At 39.1% G+C, this 23,628-nt stretch overlaps 1 protein-coding gene across 6 annotated transcripts in view; it reads left to right on the forward strand.

The window, feature by feature from the left end:
• The window catches only part of AKAP9 (A-kinase anchoring protein 9), a 163,978-nt gene that overhangs the window by 68,356 nt on the left and 71,994 nt on the right, over positions 1-23,628 (forward strand). For all 6 annotated transcript variants that reach the window (XM_061164862.1, XM_061164863.1, XM_061164864.1 and 3 more), the window contains 5 exons: positions 224-309; positions 4,833-4,947; positions 5,405-5,603; positions 11,817-11,913; positions 12,914-13,006. In XM_061164862.1, coding sequence (XP_061020845.1) covers positions 224-309; positions 4,833-4,947; positions 5,405-5,603; positions 11,817-11,913; positions 12,914-13,006 — 590 coding nt within the window. The remainder of the gene's footprint in view (positions 1-223; positions 310-4,832; positions 4,948-5,404; positions 5,604-11,816; positions 11,914-12,913; positions 13,007-23,628) is intronic.

Raw genomic sequence — 23,628 nt, forward strand, 5'->3', positions numbered from 1 at the left:
AGTGTGTAGAAATTAATGAATGCCAACAGAAGTTACTGTATTTTAATATAAAATTGTTAGTCTTTGTAGCATGCGTTCCACATTAATGAGATTTTCGTTACTAAATACATGAATTTTACTTCCAGCAGGCTATTTTTTAAAAGTTATGAATAGATGAATAATGCTTATTGAAAGAAGCAGACTTTTACTATAAGTGAAATTATTATCATTGTTTATCATTTAGATTTTCAAGAAAATATGCAAACTCTTCGCAGCAAAGCAGCAGAAGCATACAGCAGACTCTTGGTACTTCAATCACGATTAAGTAAAGTATGGAAAATATATAATAATGTTTGCATTTCTTATATTACCTGCTATTTTGTAAGTTACTTTATCAACCGAAAATTTCTAAAATGAGTAAACATGGAAAGAAAATTAGGGGAGAGTGACGTATATTTATAGTATCAGTGAGCTGAAGAAGTTCTGCAGTTTGAATACTCTTTACCCCTTTAGAGAGCTTCTGAAATCAAGATAAAGTTAAAATATATATAAAATGTCAAATTGTAAACTTTGTTAAACAGTTGCATTTAATTTGAAGTATTTTTTAAAGCAGTGAGTCTCTTTTAAACTGTAGCAATAGTTGTTTAGAACATAGATAATTAGTTTCACAGCATGTTATGTATATTTAGAAATGTGTGCATTAAAAGCTATGTAAGAGAGTATAGACGCATCATATAATTTATTAGCTATTTCAGAAAAATGACATACATCAGCAAATATTAAGTATTGTTGTCCTCACGTTGTATGAGAAAAGTACCAGAAAAACCTCTGTTTGCTTATTTGGGTACTTTTTGATGTCATTGTATTAAGATATTTGGGCAGATTTGAAAGATTTAACTAATTGAAAGTTATATTGCTGATGAGGGATACTCTGGCTAAAATTCTCTTTCTTTTTCCTCTTTCTCTTCCCCTCCTCTTTTTCCCCTCTTTCTCCCTTCCCCCTTTCTTTCTCTTTCTGTGCACAACCTTATTCAGTCTTTTCTAAAACATGTAAACCTATTTCAGTATCTTACAGATAACTTTGTAGGAGGACAGGGAGATAGGTTAAAAACCCTTCTTTAATTCTGCCTTTCTCTACCATTGCTACTTTCTTTTTCCCCCCATTCATAGCTAGAATATTTAACCCTCTTCAGAATCATCGTACAACTTTCATACCAGTACCCTTCGTAGTCTAGATTTCTTGTTTTCCTGCTGCCCTTCCCTGCCTCTTGAGACCCTTTTTCTCCACTCATCCTTGGGTTTCTGAGCACTGCTGAAAGAGTGAGATGGTGATATGGCTTGGTGACGCTGCATAGTCGTGGGCTCTCACTGTAGCTGACAGTTCTTTCATGTGGTCATTCATTCTGTCATAGGCTCCTCAGTGGATGTTCCCTAACTTTATAACTTCCCTAGTTATAAAGTCACACTTTCCATTTCTACTCCCCTTTTTTTCCTTCACAGATAGCCTTATTTCCCATTTTTCTGTATTAAACTTAACAGTTAGAAGCGATCTCACCTTGCTACCTGTAGACCAATAGGCATTTCTTTAAACGTGGAAATACCCTAATTTCTTTTTCTCTGTCTCAGAAGAAGTTGTCCCTTTTCATAACCAAGGTTATCTTATTTTCTGTGCTTTTGTAAACATCCCCTTCCACCTCCTCTAAGACTGGTGGCCTGTTTCTTCTGTCCCTTCTGTATTTATTTTCAGGTTCTTTGTCTGTTTTCCTTGTTCTGTCCTTCATTTGCCTTGCATATGCCTCTTGTCTCCACTGTTCAGAACGTAACCAATTTTCCCTGAATCCGGTACCTCCTGTGTGTTCTCCTTCCTTCATTGCCTTGTTATTTGAAGGAAAGAAGAGACTGCAGTCGGTTTCCCACCTCTTGCTGTCTCTTCTACCCACCTGTAAACAGGCTCCCAGCTCATGCTTCAGTGAACTTTCTTTGGCAGAAGTTACCAGTCAATTCTTAATCATCTTAATGTCCTTTCTGCTTTCTCACCTTCCTTCCTTGTTGTCTCTCTTCCTTTTAAAAATGTGTTGCTTTTCCTGGTGACAGGACATGGTTGAAACTATTAAATAGTGTAGGAGGACTTGCAGTAAACAAGTAACTACACTGATGCTTGTCATTTTGCCTCTTTCCTTTGAAGACAGTGAGTGGGGAACGGTTTCTTTTGATGAGTCACAGATGCCCCTTCCCTGGTGCTGGAGTGTGGGAGCCTGCTCTGGAACACAGACACCCACACTCAGCTCCTTAGTTCTCCCCAGACACTTCTTTCAATTTCTTTTTAGAAAAACTTTTATGCACCACCAGACTTCTGCCTGGCTGGGTCAGCCGAAAAGGCTGTGCTGTGATTAGTTAAGGGTTGATATATTTGCTTTCTGATGTCTGCCTGTCATTGATCTCTCTCTGAGCCTGGTGTCTCTCTAGGGTTCTGCTAGGCAAGTTAACTGTCTCCTCCAACTGCGGCTCCCTTCCAGTGTGCTGTAGGCTGCTGTTGCCCCTTCCTTCCTTGCTGAATCGCTATTCTGCCACCCTTTTCTGTTGAAATCTGCTGGTCTCTTTTTTTTTTTTTTGGTTTATTATGGATTTATCTTTTACAGATTCATTGTCATTTTAATTGAGTCACGGGGAAAGAGGAGAGGTGTATGTCAGAGATCATAACATAAATGCCTACGTGAGCTCAGCTCATAAAATGAATGAAGAAGGCCAAGCGAAAGCTGGGAAAGTGAAACCTGGAGAAAACATACTTCATTTAAAGGGGACAGAGGCTGCTCAGCTTCACGTGTTGTCACATGTAGGAGTGGGGCCTAGTGTTTATTCTTTCAGGTCATCGATTTTATGATCGAATCTTATGTAAAGTCTTTTTGCCTTTTTAAATATTGGGAAGGATTAAAAATAAAAAAATTTTTTCTTTTCTAATTGGGAAGCAATTAGGAAAAAAAAAATTACAAGAAAAACTGTTTGGTACCCGAAAGAATACTTCTGTAGCCAGTAATAGAAGTCAGATCTCTACGTTACCTCCTTAGGTATAAACAGATGCTCAATGTATCTTCCGTTAAGTGAGTAAGTAGGTAATTGTTAGTCGCTCAGTCGTGTGTGACTCTTTGCGACCCCATGGACTGCAGCTCAGCAGGCTCCTCTGTCCATGAGATTTTCCAGGCAAGGATACTGGAGTGGCTTGCCATTTCCTTCTCCAGGGGATCTTCCCAACCCAGGGATCGAACCCAGGTCTCTTGCACTGCAGGCAGATTCTTTACCAACTGAGCTACAAGGGAAGCCCAATTTCTTAATTCTACTTTTTTTTTTTTTTTTTGTAATATTAGCTCTTCTCTTAGAATATTTTTTTCCCTTAATTTATGTCACTTTAGTTCTGTGGCTTTTAAAGCCTTCATTGTGGGTTTTGCCCACCCACCTACAGTCACCAAGAATCTCTACTTGATCCACTAATTATGGTGTATGGAGTTGTGGCGACATGTGATATGTCCACTAGGCTAACCCCCCACTAAACCCTTCAAAGTCAGGAAGTCTTCTCTTGATTTTCATTTCCTCTTAGCACAGTGCTTTGTTTAGCACATGGTAAAAGGTTTACTGTATGTTTGCTAAATGAATTGATAGTATTGAAAGGTAGAGCTGAAAAGTAAAGTATTTACCTGATGGGCTTTATTTCTTCTGGCAAGATTCTTGGTTGAAATGTACATGGGATTAGAAGTCAGGTAGAGGACTTGATAAAGTAGTACCAACTGAAATGGCCTTCTTGGGAAATACATTTTATCCTGGTGCTCACCTCCATCTACACAATTCTTTGTTCACCTAGTGTAGCAAATCCAAACTCGCACCTTGCTTTTAGGGTGCTCTTTCATCTTCATCTGTCTTCTTTATCTGGCATACACAATTTCCGCTATCCTTCAGGACCGTTGTCTTCACCACTTCTAGCAGGTCACCCTGTCACGAATGCTCCTACTCTGCCTTCCTTGGAACCTTTCCTAATCATTGACCAAAATGATGGAGGCCCAAACCAAATTTCACTTCCTCCATCAGACCCATACCAGTCTTTCTTCTATTATCACCCGTTAGTCACATGTTATAGTTTAATGCATTGTTAATTATTTAATTTTGCTTCCCCAATTAGTTGTGAAATTCTGTGAGGGCAGATGTACCATGTATATGTGTGTGTGCATTTTTCCCCACTGATTTTATATTCTTACCTCCCTTGTCAGAGTGCTCGCCACATACTAGACTGAGTATTAAATATTTGAAGAATGACTTAAGTAATACACACACACATCTGACATATTGCTGCCTAGTTTTAATAGTTAAGGAAAGAAGCTGAGGTTTATCTGTTTTTGTTGTTTTCCTTGCTTTTGTATAAAGAGTAGCACACATTTGTCAGCTACCTGATTGTATGTAGGTTACATTCAGAGATTAATAGCAGATATGTGATCAAGTATTCATAATATAAAATTTACTCTGTATGAATTGAAATTTCAAAGATTAAGTCATGTTTTAAATATTGCTGTGAACGTTATACCAAAATTCTGTGTGGCTCCTGTTTTTACAGTTAGATCAAATTCCTCCTGGATATGAAAGAACATATTTAGTAATATAATTTCAGTCCTGTGAAGGGAATGCTATGTGAGTCACTGTGTCAGAGTGTGGAATAACTTGGAAGGGAAAATATCTGTATCAGAATGGTACAGTTCTGGGTGATTTGGGGAAGGAAAAAAAACTTTCTAAAGATAAAGTCGCTTTGTATAGTTTCTACAAACCTGAGTCATATATCTATGTCACTGCTTTTCTTCTGTTATTTTTCATAGATTAAGAGACAGCAGGCACGTGATAGGCAACTTGAATTTGCAGAAGCGAACCTGCCAGAAAAGCAAACAGACTTTTTATCAACTCATCCTCAGATGACCAATTTGCAAGACATTGGTAAATTTGGACTATATACCATAATGTGGTTTTCGTATCGAATGTTCAGTAATTTGACTTTTTACTTTAAAATCTGAGACAACTTAGTGCCTTTGGCATTTCACGGTAACCCTCTTTGGTCTCAGTTTTCTCATCTTTCAAATGAGAGGCTTGGACTGTCTATGTCTTCCTACATCTTACATTTCCTGATTCTAAATTGTTTTCTATTTAAAGACATAAAATTGGTAGGTGTAGTGGTATTGCTGCCATGAAGATAGAAAAAATAATCTTGATTTACACGATTCATGTTTTCTTATCATAAGTCTACATGAGTTTAGATTGATACCCAAGTTATACTATTAAAAAACATTATCTTTCAAAGAAGAATGAATATTCTCCTACTTCAAAAAAGTGATTTTGGTATTTCATTGAGAAATTTATATTGAAATGTGTATTTTCTTCTATTCATGTAACTTAGATGTTAGTCATAAAAGCAAGTTACCTCCACTGCAAGATAATGAAAAAACGAAACAACTTGAAGGACAGGTTCAAGAATTAGAAAACCTCGTATCCTCTTTGCAGCAGCAATTGAAAGAAACTGAAGAAAATTATGAGGCAGAGATTCATTCTTTGCAGGAAAGGCTTCAAGCTGTTACTGAGTCCACAATTCAGCCAAGGTATCCGTCAACTTATAATTTCATTCAGTAGTATTTGTAGTTTAGTAGCAGTCATAATATGGTTGTTTTAAGAAAAAAAATGTAACTTAAACAACTTTGCTTGAAAGAGATGAGCTGTAGCATTATCAAGAAATAAGGACAGGAGGTAATTCTTCATCTCTGAAATGTGTGAAGTAAAGGTTAGTGTAAACCACATGTATTTTATACCAGGATTATTAACTGCAGCTTTATTTTCTAAAGAGGCTTTTTGTTATGAATAGGCTAAGTTAAACCAGGCGGTGTGCACATGTTTGTTTTTTATTGTATGCTTAGTCTTTGCTACTTTGATATAGGCAGTACACAAAGGATATAAGATATGATCACTCCAGTCATAGCTGGACTTTCTCCACCTGGTTGTCTAATACTTGGATTTACCAGAACAGCCACTCTGAATCTTTCCCTCAAAATCTGCTCCTTCTGCAGCCATCTGGCTCCATCTCTCGTGACTCCCCTTTCAAACCACACTTCCAGTCTGTCAAGAAATCCTGTTATCTCTATTTGCAAGACAAATCTAAACTGTACCACTTCTCACCAGGCCCCTAGTCCCTGCCATCATCATGTCTCACTTGGACTACTGCTTTTATCCTAACTCTTCTCTAGAGTCTGTTCTCTACACAGTTCCAGAGCTTTGCTTTTAAAATTTAAGACAAGTCATGTTATTCCAGGGCTCTTCTGTCCTTAATGTGCCTTACCAGATCCTTACTTACTGGGTTCTGTTTCTCTCTGAATCTATCTCCTGCTGCCCTGCTTATGACTTACTACTAGAATGCCACATAATCTCCTCGAGATCCTCAAGCTGTTGGGATGCTCCTGCTTTGAGAATTTCTCTTCTCATTGCTCTTCCTTCTACCTGGGTTGATCTTTCTCTAGGTTATTTGCATGCCCAACACTCACCTCTTCGGGTCTTTACTCAGGTGTCATGTTCTCATGAGGCCTGTCCTCATTACCCGATTTAAATTAAAATCATCCCTTAAAACTCTACACATGAGTTTCCTGTTTCGTTTTTCTGTATTAATGTTATGTTATATGTATTTTGTTGTTGTTCAGTCGCTGAGTTGTGTCCAACTCTTTGCGGCCCCATGGACTGTAGTCCATCAGGCTTCTCTGTCCATGGGACTTCCCAGGCAAGAACACTGGAGTGGGTTGCCATTTCCTTCTCTAGGGGATCTTCCCAACCCAGGGATCAAACCCACATCTCTTGCTTGGCAGGCAGATGCTTTACCACTGAGCCACCTGGGAAGTGTGTTTTATATATATGTAACTATAAAGATAAGGATATATATATGTATTTATATGTATATGTATAGATAGGAGGGAAGGTTTCTTTATTTGTTTATATTATCTGTCCCCTGTGTTGGACTTCAAGCTTTGTTAAGGGAATTTTTGTCTATGTAATTTCCTATATCCCAAATCCTATAATAATTCCCTACGAATAGTTGGTGCTCAGTAAACATTTGTTAAAATGATTGAACAACTTAGAATTTAGTCGGGAAATGTGTTGTAGTATTTTACTAGCTCTATAAAGTCCTCAGAGTTTTAACCTAACTTTGACTGGCTCTGCTGCTCTAGGACTGATACCTCCATAGGTACTTGTTACTGAAACCTGAAGAGAGTTTTTGTGTTTTATTGTGTGTTTGTGTTGAAGACAAACCACTGAGTGTCCTCACTTCGTTGGAAGCACTCTGTTTCTGCTGCTTTTATTCAGTGTCTGTATATAGGCTTTGGAATTATTTATCCCACATTGGCACAGCCTTACAAAGCTTCCGTTTTACTTGAGGTCATTGGTTCCCAGACTTTACGATGCATTGAACATTGGAGGTTTTTGAAATGTAATACTATTTTTCAACTACATAAAATTGCAAATTACTGGATTTTACATTTGAAGCATGAGTAGATTCAGTAGCTTTGACATAGATTCTGGTCATTTGTATTTATACAAGATGATTCTGATACAGGCAGTTCATAGATTGACATTGGAAACTATTACTTTAGATTTTTTTATATGAAAGAAAATAAGTGGATAACAGGAATTCATAACCTTTTAACGTATTTCAAGTAGCCTTCCTTTAATTAGTGATGTTTTCTCTCCGAAGCATGAAGAAAAGGAAAATCTCTGGAAGAGCAGATCTACTTTGCTCTTCCTACACTTGGGCTTTTGCCAACTTGTTGTGCTTTTCAGAGTTTCTGAAATAATCAATCAAAATGTATTAACAGTACCTTTCAACCAAAACCATTAGTTTTCTCTTAGATCCCAGCAATGAGGTTTATTGAGTGCCATATTCTCTCCTATGAATATGTAATTAAAGTTATTTCTTGTGAAATATCACTACATACTTGGAAACAGCTGTGGCACTTTTTGAATAAAGAGTATTTTGTTCTTCTAATATAGATTTGAGATAATTTAAGAAAAACTAATTGTCATTCATTTAACAAGTATTTGGTAATGTTATCCATGAAACCTCTTGGGGCAATAGTATGGAGTTGGAACAGCTATGGGCTTTAGAGTCAGACAAACCTGTATTTGACTCCCAGTTGGACCCTTGAGCCGCCATTTGATCTTAGGCAGATATTTAAACATATCTAAGTAATATGTGCTGTGCTCAGTCGTGTCCAACCCTTTGTGACCCCATGGACTGCAGCCCACCAGGCTCTTCTGTCCATGGGATTCTCCAAGAAGAATATTGGAATGGTTGCCATTTCCTTCTGCAGGGGATCTTCCCGACCCAGGGACTGAACTCACATCTTCTGCATTGGCAGGTGGATTCTTTACCTCTGAGCCACCTCTTTGAAACCCATGTCTAAGTAATACTGAGGATAAAAACTACCTTAGGACCATGAGGATTAAAAGAAACCGTGACTGGAAGGTCAGTCAGTTCAGTCGCTCAGTCGTGTCCAACTCTTTGCGACCTAATGGACTGCAGCACGCCAGACTTCTCTGTCCATCACCAACTGCCAGAGCTTGCTGAAACTCATGTCCATCAAGTCGGTGATGTCATCCAACCATCTCGTCCTCTGTCGTCCCCTTCTCCTCCTGCCTTGAATCTTTCACAGCATCAGGGTCTTTTCCTATGAGTCAGTTCTTCACATTAGGTGGCCAAAGTATTGGAGCTTCAGCTTCACATCAGTCCTTCCAATGAATATTCAGGACTGATTTCCTTTAGGAGTAACTGGTTTGATCTCCTTGCAGTCCAAGGGACTCTCAAGAGTCTTCTCCAACACCACAGTTCAAAAGCATCAATTCTTCTGTGCTCAGCTTTCTTTATAGTCCAGTTCTCACATCCATACATGACTTCTGGAAAATCCATAGCTTTCACTAGACGTACCTTTATTGGCAGAGTAATGTCTCTGCTTTTTAATATGCTATCTAGGTTGGTCATAGCTTTTCTTCCAAGGAGCAGGTATCTTTTAATGTCATGACTGCAGTGATTTTGGAGCCCCAAAATATAAAATCTCTCACTGTTGCATAGTTTCCCCACTTATCTGCCATGAAGTGATGGGACCAGATGCCATTATCTTAGTTTTCTGAATTGTGAGTTTTAAGCCAAGTTTTTCACTCTCTTCTTTCACCTTCATCAAGAGGCTCTTTAGTTCCTCTTCACTTTCTGCCACAAGGGTGGTGTCCTCTGCATATCCGAGGTTATTGCTGTTTCTCCCGGCAGTCTTGATTCCAACTTGTGCTTCATCCAGCCTGGCATTTCACATGATGTACTCTGCATGTAAGTTAAATAAGCAGGGTAACAATACGCAGCCTTGAGGAACTCCTTTCCCAATTTGGAACCAGGCCATTGTTCCATGTCCAGTTTTAACTGTTGCTTCTTGACCTGCATGCAGGTTTCTCAGGAGGCAGGTAAGATGGTCCGGTATTCCCATCTCCTGAAGAATTTTCCACCATTTGTTGTGATCTACAGAGTCAAAGTCTTTGGCGTAATCAATAAAGCAGAATTAGATGTTTTTCTGGAATTCTCTTGCTTTTTCTGTGATCCATTGGATGTTGTCTGTTGGATCTCTGGTTCTTCTGCCTTTTCTAAATCCAACTTGAACATCTGGAAGTTCTCAGTTCACGTAGTGTTGAAGCCTGGCTTGGAGAATTTTGAGCATTACTTTGCTAGCGTGTGAGATGAGTGCAATTGTGCAGTAGTTTGAACATTCTTTGGCATTGCCTTTCTTTGGGATTGGAATGAAAACTGCCTTTTCCAGTCCTGTGACTGGAAAGAGACTTGGCTAAATGTTGTGGAGAAAACTTGAGATGTATGTAAAGTGACCCTTTACCTCAAGGGTCTTCCTTGATAGCTCAGATAGTAAAGAATCCCCCAGCGGTGCAGAAACCCCAGTTTGATTCCTGGGTCGGGAAGATCTCCTGGAGAAGGGATAGGTTACCCACTCTAGCATTCTTGGGCTTCCCTCATGGTTCAGCTCGTAAACAATCCGCCTGCAATGTGGAAAACCTGGGATCGATCCCTGGGTTGGAAAGATCCCCTGGAGAAGGGAACGGCTACCCACTCCAGTATTCTAACCTGGAGAATTCCATGAGTTGTATAGTCCCTGGGGTCAGAAAGAGTCAGACAGGACTGAGCAACTGACACTTCACTTCACTCACCTCAGGGGACTTCAGTCCAATCATTGAAATGATATTTATTCATAGAACAATAATTTCTACAGTGATGGGGAATATAACATGATGATACAGCCAAAGTGCTGGAATGTAAAGCCATGAGTCTGTGGCATTTTTCAGTGCCCATTGCTGCACATTTCTTTTTTATTTTTTTGCACATTTCTGTAATGATGCTTTTTGCAGTGGCTCCAGGAGAAATGGAAATAAAGGGAATACTGTGAGATGTTGAGATGGAAGGAATCTTGGGAGCAAAACAGAGGAAAGCTGACCTGTATTGTAGCTAGAGAATATGGAGGCTTATGATGTGTTAATATAAGTAAAGAAATCATGCAGGTGGAAGGTTAGGACCTTAATTATAAGATGGAAACAATGAATTTGATTTTAGGTAGTCTGTGTTTTTGAATTTGGGATAAACATTTTCAAAGGCTATAAAGCCACAGAATTAAGTCATTGTGGACTCGGCAGCATTTTTTTTTTCTTTTTTTAATTTGAGTCTCTATAGCTGGATAAATACTGTGGGGGATCTTTCATGGGCTGTGAAAATGAGACATGAAGCAAAGGATCAGAACAGTGTATGCAAGAAGATATCAAGAAACAGATGAAATGATAAAAAAAAAGATAAACGAACCAGGAAAGGGCAGAGAATAAAGACAAGAAAAATGACTTTTTATGATAATTTAACATGACTATAGAAGATATATAGGGAGTTCACAACAGAAGAAACTTTCGTGGCCAGCAGCACAAAGAATGCTACTTCTTCGTACATTCCCATTTGAAAGGATGTATAATCTCAAAAACAAAGACATACATCTTCTAAGAAAGTTTTAAAATCATTGAGAGTCTCTGTTGAAGTTTTGAGAAAATACTTAGATGGTATGATTATGGAATTAAATTAATGTAACATTTTCAAATTGGCATTATTTTAAATTTTAAAAATTAAAATTACAAGATTTTATCATGTAGAAATATCTATAGATGTATGCAGAGATAACATTTGTGAGATCTCTATTGTAGCATTATTTGTAGTAGTGAACATCTGGAAGTGACCCAATACAATACAAAATAAAGACATGAATACCAAAAGATACATGAATACATGAAAAACAAAAAATTTCAGAAGTAGTTATGAATAAAATTACGAATGTTTCTCATTGTCACTATACCCCTATTCCTCTAGAGGTAATCATTGTTACTTTTGATATGTATTCTTCCAGACTTTTTTCACTCTGCATTTGTGTGTAAATTTTTAATAAAAATGAGATTTTATAAACTTGCTTACTCAATAATAGCATAGGTAACTATTAAAAAATATCTCTACTTATAAACAGCTCCATGCCATACATTTGTAGTAGACTTTATAAAATGGCATAAAATTCAGGGATAATCTGTTAAATATTCATGTAATTCTGCTGCCTTCCTTTTAAGTGAAAAAATTAGTAAAAAATAATGAGTTATGTTACAATACCCCACTGCCCCAATACATTTTATGCATGCTATAAATTTACTTATAGTAAAATTCACACACAACACTAATCCTTTCATCCTCTTTTATTTATATTTAGCTTCTCCATTGATTCAGTGATAATTACTGAGTCTGATGTACAGAAAACGACATACCCAACAAGTTGTCTAGAACAGAACTTTGATGGCGGTACAGAGGTATTTTTAAACTGTTATGTACACTAATTGTATTTTTGTTACTATCATTTTAATGTCTGTGATTTAATTATCCAATAAATAGTTGCTGGAGTTAAGTATAGTAAAAATGAGAATAAAGATCCAGAGGAATATATAAAGTGAAGAAATTTGATATACTGGAATGGGTTGCTGTTGCCTCCTCCAGAGGATCTTCCCCACCCAGGGATTGAACCCAAGCCTCTGCATTGGCAGGCGGGTTTTTACCATTAGTGCCACTTTGTAAGCCTGATGTGCTTTCACAGCTTAGGAAAAACACAGAAAAGTTAAAATTGAGAGGTTTTATTTCCCCCTAAATATATTATGGTTTAAAATTTGTCTTGTTTTATATAACATGAGCTGTATAGTGAGTTAATTTCAGTGCCCTGAACTTTACAAGAAATTAGTTTCAAAAAAAGAGAAACAGCTTTTCTTCCTACCATGAGAAGTTGAACTAGACTATCTCTAGAGTTTTCTTTAGGAATTCTCAAAATTCAATACACCTAGGGCTAGGACATTGGATAAGGCTTTTTTCAGCACAGGCCATACAGTATAGAAAAGTCCCTCATCTTTTCCAGTATATCTCATCTAGCCAAACCACCTTTTGCCTCTTCTCAACACTGTGTATATTCCCAATTTGTGGCCACTTTTCCCAAACATAACTGTAAAACCCTGGGCTTCATTCAGTAAATTTTTAGTTCTTAAGTAGTATCTTTTCTTCCCCCACTCTAGAACTGTACATTAGTAATTGTTAGCGTGCTTCTCAGTTTGCATTTTAGTTAACTTCACAATAGTAAGTACAGTTAATTTAGTAGAATTATATAGTAGAATTTATTCACTAGAACTATTGCTTTTAATTGAGCAACAATTTATTTACTTATTAAAGCTTTTAAGAAACTTTCTAAAGAAAGAAATCTTTTGAGAAAAGTTTAAAAGTAAGTGTATAATTAGTACAAATCAATGTCATATTTGCTTTTTAATTTAGTACTCTGGTGAATTTGGAGTGAAAAGGGAAACAAGCATGGTTAAGTTGCTGGAGAAACAGTACCAGGAACGGTTAGAAGAAGAAGTGGCTAAGGTAAGTACAGTGTATTTGAAAGATAATACTGTTGTCTGTGTTCCCTTTGAGCCTTCAAAAAATACTGATTTTATTGACGATAAAGCACTGGTTTTTGTTGTAAATTTTATACTTAGCTCTTTTAAGTTGTCAGATACTGTAACTATCCACCGTTGCCTTAGAATGGAATGTTCTGTGAATTTTTCTATGAGGAAAGCATTCTTCTCTTGATGTAGAATAGCAGTTAGAAACTTGTCAGAGTTATAAATTTGTTACCTTGTGAGTAGTACCATAGGAAGGAGTTTGGCCTTCCTGAAAGGTGGAGGATGTGATAGGACATGAGAAAGAATATGCTTGGTCTTTTATATTAATACATTAGTTTTGCCTGCCTCCTCCCAGAGAAGTAGTACATGTGTGCGTGCTCAGTCGCTCAGGGGTGTCTGACTCTTTGCGACCCCATGGACTGCTAGTCTCCTGGCAGTCTCCTCTGTCCATGGAATTTTCCAGGCAGGAATGCTGAAATGGGTTGCCATTGCCTCCTCCAGGAGATCTCCTGACCCAGGGATCAAACTCACATCTCTGTGTCTCCTCTATTACCAGGCATATTCTTTACCACTGAGCCATCTGGAAAGTCTGTTTCCTGAAATATGGGGATTATTTAGGGATTGATGGAAGCTTGTACCCAACTTCATTCCTTCATCCTTCTCCTGAGGGAAAAAGGCTGCTCTAGTCCACAGGAAAGAGAGCCTTGGGCTTGCAAATCTTGGTGGAGGGAATTTTCACCTGCAGGCAGAATGTATGACTGAAGATAATCACTCTCCTGCTTACCACAAAGTAATGGATTCTGGAAAAGCTTGGCTCAGAAACGCATTTGGACCCCAGAAGGGAGGTCAAGTGTGGTCTCCTGTAAGTGTGGGGTTCTTCCTCTGAGAGCCTGACGGGAGCTGAACAGGTAGACTGTGTCTTTCCTGAGCTTGACCTGGGGGATGCATGGAGTCTAGGGGGCCACGAGGCTTCCTCCAGGTGCCTCTTCAGGGGGCTTGCAGCCTTCTTGCTTCTGCACCACTGACCTAGGAGGTAGAAACTGTCACCTTCCCCTGCTTAGGGAACCGCTGAACTTAGGGTGCTGGATCTGAGTGCAGAGTAACCAACAAATAAAAAGACAGGTGACTGTGATGTTTATGACTAGAGATGCTCTTAGCTGCCGTGCCCAGAACTGTTCTCGTAAACTCCTGAGTACCACGTGTACTACCTCCTATGCCATTATGATTCCATTTCTTTGTCTCTGAATTCTCTTTTAAAATGCATGTTCCTAATTGGGTTCTCATTTTGGAATAGTTGGATTCTGAGTTTGTCTTGCTTGTTTTTTATAGTATTTAAACTGTTCTGGTATAACAGTCCTACTGGAGTATATGCATTTTAGTGGAAGAGGAAGGGTAGAATTTATAGGAAATGCATAAAAAATTAGATTAAACGTAAATTAGACGAGGCGGTCAATACGCAAGGAAGTATTGGGTCATAAGGACCTACGCACTTCCATATTTGAATCGAATGACTTTGTTCAAAGTGAGCAGTGAGGCACCTGGACTCCTCTGGCAGACCAGTGGTTAAGACTTCTCCTTCCAGTGCTGGGGTGGGGGTGGGGGGGGCGGGTGTTCAGGTTCAATCCCTGGTCAGGGAGCTTGTGTCTCATAAGCCTTGTGGCCAAACAGACAAACAACAGTGTAACAGATTCAATAAAGACTTTTAAAATGGCCCATGTCAAAAAAACCTTTAAAAAAAAAAGTGAAGCACCATCACTTTTTTTTTCCCATTTATTTTTATTAGTTGGAGGCTAATTACTTTACAATATTGTAGTGGTTTTTGCCATACATTGACATGGATCAGCCATGGATTTACATGTGTTCCCCATCCCGATCCCCCCTCCCGCCTCCCTCCCCATCCGATCCCTCTGGGTCTTCCCAGTGCACCAGCCCTGAGCACTTGTCTCATGCATCCCACCTGGGCTGGTGATCTCTTTCACCCTTGATAGTATACTTGTTTCAATGCTGTTCTCTCAGAACATCCCACCCTCACCTTCTCCCACAGAGTCCCAAAGTCTGTTCTGAGCATCTGTGTCTCTTTTTCTGTTTTGCATATAGGGTTATCGTTACCATCTTTTAAAATTCCATATATATGCGTTAGTATACTGTATTGGTCTTTATTTTTCTGGCTTACTTCACTCTGTATAATGGGCTCCAGTTTCATCCATCTCATTAGAACTGATTCAAATGAATTCTTTTTAATGGCTGAGTAATATTCCATTGTGTATATGTACCATAGCTCCTTATCCATTCTTCTGCTGATGGGCATCTAGGTTGCTTCCATGTCCTGGCTATTATAAATAGTGCTGCAATGAACATTGGGCACCATCACTTTTATACAGCTCTCACTATCTAGTTCTTTTAGAGAGTTGCAGGGCTTTCTCTTTTACTTATCTCTTACATAAATTTCTCAAGTGAAATGTTTGTAGCAGGGCGTTCTAGTATAGTAGTTAAGAATATGAGGCTTGGGATAGGATTAGATTTGCAGTCTTAGGAAAATTACTTAACTATTCAGTCTCAGTTCCCCCTATGCAAAAGAGGAGAATAATAGAAGTAATAGTAATTCTTGTGAAGATTCAATGAACTAATACATAAAAGGCTCCTATTTTGATTTATATTGTTCAGTTGCTCAAAAGTGCCTGACTCTGCTATCCCGTGGACTAGCACACCAAGCTTCCCCGTCCTTCACCATCTCCTGGAGTTTGCTTAAACTCATGTGATGCCATCCAACCATCTCATCCTTTGTTGTCCCCTTTTCCTCCTACCTTCAGTCTTTCCCAGCATCAGGGTCTTTTCCCGTGAGTCAGCTCTTCGCATCATGTGGCCAAAGTATTGGAGCTTCACCCTCAGCATCAATCCTTCCAATGACTATTCAGGATTGACTTCCTTTAGGGTTGACTGGTTTGATATCCTTGCAGTCCAACAGACTCTCAAGAGTCTTCTCCAATTCCAACAGTTCAAAAGCATCTATTCTTTGGTGCCCAGCCTTCTTTATGGTCCAACTGTCACATCCATACATGACCACTGGAAAAACCATAGCTTCAACTATATGGACCTTTGTTGGCAAGTAATGTCTCTGCTTTTTAATATGCTGTCTTGGTTTGTCATAGTTTTTATTCCAAGGAGTAAGTGTCTTTTAATTTCATGGCTGCAGTCACCATCTGCAGTGATTTTGGAGCCCAAGAAAATAAAGTCTGTCACTGTTTTCATTGTTTCCCCATCTATTTGCCGTGAAGTGATGGGACTGGATGCCATAAGACACTTAGAAGATAATAAAGACTCATAAATGACATCTTTTGAAGTAGCCTTACTACTGTGTTAATGGTGATGATATAAATATGTTTTGTGAAGCATCATTCATCAAACTTATAGCAGATCGCTAGAGTATAGGTCAGTGAAGACCATTCCAGAGGCAGCCAAGGTATTGAGCTGGCCAAAAAGTTTATTCAGTTTTTCCATAGCATCTTACAGAAAAACCCAAATGAACTTTTTGGCCAACCCAATACTGTGATCCAAGAGACAACACTTGATGGCCCAGATTGATCCTAGAATAGTATATGAAAAGTGAAAGTTGCTCAGTGGTGTCCTATACTTTGGGACTCAATGAACTGTAGCCTGCCAGGCTCCTCTGTCTGTGGAATTCTCCTGGCAAGAATACTGGAGTGGGTAACCATTCTCTTCTCCAGGGGATCTTCCTGACCTAGGGAGCAAACCCATGTCTTTAGCATTGCTGGCAGATTCTTTACTATCTGAGCCACCAGTGAAGCCCCAGAATAGGACAGATTGTTTATATTAGTCACCAGAACAGATGGGGTTATGCGCAATCCTATAAGAAGTTAGAAAAATATTGAGAAACATTGTTTTAAAAGCACAGAGTGTATAGAAGAAACCAGCAGAGTTAGTGATTGCTAACATGGATAACATTAGATTGAACCTGTGATTTGCGTATGTACTATTTTTTTTTTTTTTCTTTTCAGTGGGTTTTGTCATACATTGATATGAATCAGCCATAGAGTTACACGTATTCCCCATCCCGATCCCCCCTCCCACCTCCCTCTCCACCCGATTCCTCTGGTTCTTCCCAGTGCACCAGGCCTGAGCACTTGTCTCATGCATCCCACCTGGGCTGGTGATCGGTTTCACCATAGATAATATACATGCTGTTCTTTCGCAACATCCCACCCTCACCTTCTCCCACAGAGTTCAAAAGTCTGTTCTGTACTTCTGTGTCTCTTTTTCTGTTTTGCATATAGGGTTGTCGTTACCATCTTTCTAAATTCCATATATATGTGTTGGTATGCTGTAATGTTCTTTATCTTTCTGGCTTACTTCACTCTGTATAATGGGCTCCAGTTTCATCCATCTCATTAGAACTGGTTCAAATGAATTCTTTTTAACAGCTGAGTAATATTCCATGGTGTATATGTACCACAGCTTCCTTATCCATTCATCTGCTGATGGGCATCTAGGTTGCTTCCATGTCCTAGCTATTATAAACAGTGCTGCGATGAACATTGGGGTGCACGTGTCTCTTTCAGATCTGGTTTCCTCAGTGTGTATGCCCAGAAGTGGGATTGCTGGGTCATATGGCAGTTCTATTTCCAGTTTTTTAAGAAATCTCCACACTGTTTTCCATAGCGGCTGTACTAGTTTGCATTCCCACCAACAGTGTAAGAGGGTTCCCTTTTCTCCACACCCTCTCCAGCATTTATTGCTTGTAGACTTTTGGATAGCAGCCATCCTGACTGGTGTGTAATGGTACCTCATTGTGGTTTTGATTTGCATTTCTCTGATAATGAGTGATGTTGAGCATCTTTTCATGTGTTTGTTAGCCATCTGTATGTCTTCTTTGGAGAAATGTCTGTTTAGTTCTTTGGCCCATTTTTTGATTGGGTCATTTATTTTTCTGGAATTGAGCTGCAGGAGTTGCTTGTATATTTTTGAGATTAATCCTTTGTCTGTTTCTTCATTTGCTATTATTTTCTCCCAATCTGAGGGCTGTCTTTTCACCTTACTTATAGTTTCCTTTGTTGTGCAAAAGCTTTTAAGTTTCATTAGGTCCCATTTGTTTAGTTTTGCTTTTATTTCCAGTATTCTGGGAGGTGGGTCATAGAGGATCTTGCTGTGATTTATGTCGGAGAGTGTTTTGCCTATGTTCTCCTCTAGGAGTTTTATAGTTTCTGGTCTTACATTTAGATCTTTAATCCATTTTGAGTTTATTTTTGTGTATGGTGTTAGAAAGTGTTCTAGTTTCACTAAAGAAACAAAAGACCTATACATAGAAAACTATAAAACACTGATGAAAGAAATCAAAGAGGACACAAACAGATGGAGAAACATACCATGCTCATGGATTGGAAGAATCAATATTGTCAAAATGGCTATTCTACCCAAAGCAATCTATAGATTCAATGCAATCCCTATCAAGCTACCAACGGTATTCTTCACAGAACTAGAACAAATAATTTCACAATTTGTATGGAAATACAAAAAACCTCAAATAGCCAAAGTAATCTTGAGAAAGAAGAATGGAACTGGAGGAATCAACCTGCCTGACTCCAGACTCTACTACAAAGCCACAGTCATCAAGACAGTATGGTACTGGCACAAAGACAGAAATATAGATCAATGGAACAGAATAGAAAGCCCAGAGATAAATCCACGAACTTATGGACACCTTATCTTTGACAAAGGAGGCAAGGATAGACAATGGAAAAAAGACAACCTCTTTAACAAGTGGTGCTGGGAAAACTGGTCAACCACTTGTAAAAGAATGAAACTAGAACACTTTCTAACAGCGTATGAACTGTTGAAAACATAGACATTCATTAGCATTTCATTTCACTGCCAAGCAGTATTCTGAGTGCAGGATATAGCAGAGGAAAAATAGATGAAATCATTGCTCCTGTAGACCTTATGCCTGTTGTTGTTTAGTCACTAAGTCATGTCCAACTCTTTCATGTCCCCATGGACTCTAGCCCGCTAGGCTTCTCTGCCCATGGGCTTTCCCAGGTAAGAATGCTGGAGTGGGTAGCCATTTCCTTCTCCAGGGGATCTTCCCAACCCAGGGATTGAACCCACGAGTCCTGTACTGGCAGACGGATTCTTTACTAATGAGCCACCTGTGAAGCCCCGACCTTTTATCTAGTTGGTGCAAGTAGACAATGTACAAGAGTAATAGATACTCTGAAGAGGAAAACAAACCAGGATAATGAGACTAGAAGATTCCATGGGGGGTGAGGTGGTTTTATTGTATGTAGGTAATGTGAAGAAAGCTGAGTGCCGAAAAATTGATGCTTTTGAACTGTGGTCTTGGAGAAGACTCTTGAGAGTCCCTTGGACTGCAAGGAGATCCAACCACTCTATCCTAAAGGAGATCAGTCCTGGGTGTTCATTGGGAGGATTGATGTTGAAGCTGAAACTCCAATACTTTGGCCACCTGATGTGAAGAGTTGACTCATTGGAAAAGAGCCTGATGCTGGGAGGGATTGGGGGCAGGAGGAGAAGGGGATGACAGAGGATGAGATGGCTGGATGACATCACCGACTCGATGGACCTGAGTTTGAGTAAACTCTGGGAGTTGGTGATGGACAGGGAGGCCTGGAGTGCTGATTCATGGGGTCACAAAGAGTCAGACATGACCGAGCGACTGAACTGAACTGAATCACAGAAGACCTCACTTTTGAACTGTCATGAGGGAAGAGAGTCCAGATGAAAGGGGGAGAGTAAATCATGAAGAGAACAGATTGAGCACCTTTTAAGAAAGTAGGATGCAAGAGAGAGAGTCAGCAGTTTTCCAGTGGATGTCTCCAAGAGGTGTCCAAGGAGAATTGGCAAGAGTTTGAAAACCACCTGCCCAATTGCCAGCATTGCTGAGTTGGAGGATGGTTTGATTCAGTCCTGCTACCTTTGTATTCATGGGTTCCATTTGGAGAAATATTGTGAAACCCTGGTGCAGATTTATTTCCTTAGCAGATGTAACTGCATACAGGAAGAGGAAATACAGGGAAAGAGGGGCAAGGACTTCCTCTTCCAGGGAAGATAGTCCTGCAGGTAATTTTATCTAAGCAGCTGGAAGAATGGAGTTGCTGTTTACTTAGGTGTTAGATGTAGGATGAAAACAAATACAAGGGAGTAGTTTTTGAAGAGGAGTGGGTGACTTACGTATTCAAATTTTGATCCATTAAATGAAAAACAGTCATTAAATGTGTAAATATAAATGATGAGAAATGATTTGATATATAAATCTAGAGTTCAGGAACTAAGATACAACTCGACATGGAAACATGCTAGTATCTAGAGCCGTGTTTTTCAAACTGTGATATTAGAACTTCTTTTTAAGGCATGATATTAAATTTGGTTTGGTACAGGATTTTGATATTAATGGAAACATTCAATTATATTAAACACATAGACAAACAAGAACTTGTGTGTGCTTTGGTTCGCAGTATAAAATGTTTTATTTTTGTTGTTGTATGTGTATGTTTACCATGGTTTCAGTAAGAAATATTGAAAAATATTAATATAGGAGTGTAAATAGAGTAGGGGCTGGAAACTGAGCCCAGAGAACGCCATTGAGGTCAGAGAGATGAGGAAGAGCAAAGGAAATGAAGAATTGGTAAATTAAATGTGGAAATGACAAAAGATTGCATCAGAGAAGCCAATGATGAAAGTTTATTGCTGAGAATGTATTAAACTTTGTCAAACGTTTCTGATAAAGTCTTGAAAGGTTGAAACTACAAGTTAACCATTGGATTTTACAGTGTGCAGCCATCAGTGACTTTCACAAGAACACATTTGATGGATGGTAGAGACAAACTCTTGGCAACCCACTCAAGTATTCTTGCCTGGAGAATCCCGTGGACAGGGGAGCCTGGTGCACTGCTGTCCATGGGGTCACACAGAGTCGGACACGACTGAGTGACTTGGCATGCGTGCATGCACTGGAGAAGGAAATGGCGACCCACTCCAATATTCTTGCCTGGAGAATTCCATGGACAGAGGAGCCTGGTGGGCTGCTGTCCATGGGGTCGCACAGAGTCGGACACGACTGAAGCGACTTAGCAGCAGTAGCACCAGAGACAAACTCTGATCAGATTTTATTTGAGAGAGTGTGAAGGAGCAGAATGAAGAAATGAATAGTTTTGAGTTGTTTTTAAAGAGGAGGAGAGAAGTACAGTGCTAACTAAAGAGTGATGTTGGGAATCGAGTGGTAGATTGTTGTTGCTGTTTTGTTTTTGTTTAAGATGAAAGATACCACATCGTGTTTCTATGCTGATAGAAGCAATTGAGGAGAGAAGGAAAAAAAATGCTGATTTAAAAAGACAGGGAATAGTTGCTGGAGCAGAGCAGTTGAGTAGATGAGAAGAGTTGCGATCCCCTGAAAAGCTGCCATTAGATTGAAACATGGTAGTTTAATTCATTGAAACAGGAAGGAAGGTAAGAATATTTGACTCATGATTGAGGTATGTTTTCAGATGCAGTATTTGGAGACTGTGGAAGTTCTTTTCTGATTACTTCTATTTTTCTCAGTAAAATAAAAAGTGAACTCAGCACCTGAAATGAGAAAGGAAGAGATGATGTTGGAGCTTTAAGGAGAAAGCAGAGGGCTAAGAGAAGGAATAAGAAATGGAAAAGACACGGGAAGTTGAGTAGAATCGCCCGGTATTACTAAGGGCTCACTTTAAGGATAGTGGTTATGATGTTAAAGTAAGACCAGTCAGCTTGTTTTTTCATTTTTCTCCTCAGTTAAGTTCAGCTGCACAGGCACAGACTAGGCAGAGTTAATTGTAAACACAGGTGGAATTTGGTTAGATGGTATGGTGGTGAATAGAAAGGAGAGAATTAGAAGGTAGTTAGTCTAAGCTTGGTTTTTATGTTTGCTTGCTTGTTTGTTTGTTTAGTTTCCAAAACACATGGTTCTTTTAATTATTTGTTATTCATTTCTAATCTAAATATGTATACAAAAGAAAGTGATCTTTATAATGACCAATTTTTTAAAAATTTCATTTGTGACTTAACATCTGGTCAGATTTTTGTTTGAGCACCAAAGAACTGATTCTTTTGAAAACTGGTAAAAAAAAAAAAAAGAAAAGAAAACTGGTGTTGGAGGAGACTCTTTGAGAGTCCCTTGTACTGCATAGAGATCAAACCAGTCAATCCTCAAGGAATCTGTCCTGAATATTCATTGGAAGGACTGATGCTGAAGCTGAAGCTCCAGTACTTTGGCCACCTGATGCAAAGAGCTGACTCATTCTAAAAGACCCTGATGCTAAGAAAGATTGAAGGCAGAAGGAGAAGGGGTGGCAGAGGATGAGATGGTTAGATAGCATCACCAACTGAGTGAACATGAATTTCAGCAAACGCCAAGAGATGGTGGAGGACAGAGGAGCCTGGCGTTCTGTAGTCCATGGAGTCGCAAATAGTCAGACATGACTTAGTGCCTGAACAACAGTAGATGGTTCTCAAAGGCTTAGACTTCTCAGAGCCAAGGCTGCTGGTCACAATTTCTAGGTACCTATGGTGGGTGGAACTAAAATAAGCAGGAATTAAGGATCATAGTTGAAGTGGAAAGTGAAATAGAGTAGATTGAATTGTATCATCATGTTTATCAGTGATGCCAAAAGCTCAACTTCTCTGTATACCAGTAATAAATCAAATCTCAGAGACAAAGTTTTGGGTGAAATAGAAAAGGATAGCTTTATTGCTTTGCCAGGCAATGGGAGACAGAGCAGGCTCCTGTCCTCAAAGGCTATGTGTCCCAACCTGGGAGGATTTGATGCGAAGTTTTATAGCAGTGGGGCTTCGCAGGTGGCGCAGTGGGGAAGGGCCCACCCACCAGTGCAGGAGGTGCTGTTTATAGCAGTGGTCTCAGGGACGGGGCTTCTGACAAGAGGCGGGTATGAGCTGGGCTTGCACTCCCTTCCTCTCTTCTCAGGTGGTGGGTCTTCTCATCTTGAAGAGCTTCTCTGGTCCTAGTAACCAGCCTGAGCTTGTTTCTTGGCTGCTCCTTCCTTGGCTAACAACTGTTCGAATATGCCCTTTGGAACTCAGGGAAGGTCATGGAGTCTGGAGTTTTGCCTACAGGAAATGGGGACCAAAAAAGGCTTCCATGCCCAGGAGCCCCACAGGGTCTCGCTCAGCTTCACTAATCACACGAACCTAGTGCTGTACTTCTGGGAATTTACTGCAAGGAAATTGGAAAGAATATGTGTATGATATGGTTAAAGAGATTTCATCACAGTGGTGTTTAAAATAGCCTTAAGGATGAATCAATCTGAATGTCCAGCATAGATAGTTGATTAAGTACATTTATAGTACATCTGTATAATATGAAACTTTAAACCCATTTAAAATTATATAGAAATGTATTTCTTGACTTGAAAAGATATTTACTATAGTTATGAAAACAGGTTATAGTATTAGAATATGACTAAGAAAAATATTTGTCTATATCCTTCCTATTTATATCCTTCAGTTCAGTTCATCTAAATGTAAAGAAGAGGAAGATTTGGAAATGTATTTACTAAAGTGTTAATAGTGATTTGTCTTGGAGGAGAG

This window comes from Dama dama, chromosome 18 (assembly GCF_033118175.1).
Source record: "Dama dama isolate Ldn47 chromosome 18, ASM3311817v1, whole genome shotgun sequence".
Taxonomy (NCBI): Eukaryota; Metazoa; Chordata; class Mammalia; order Artiodactyla; family Cervidae; genus Dama; species Dama dama.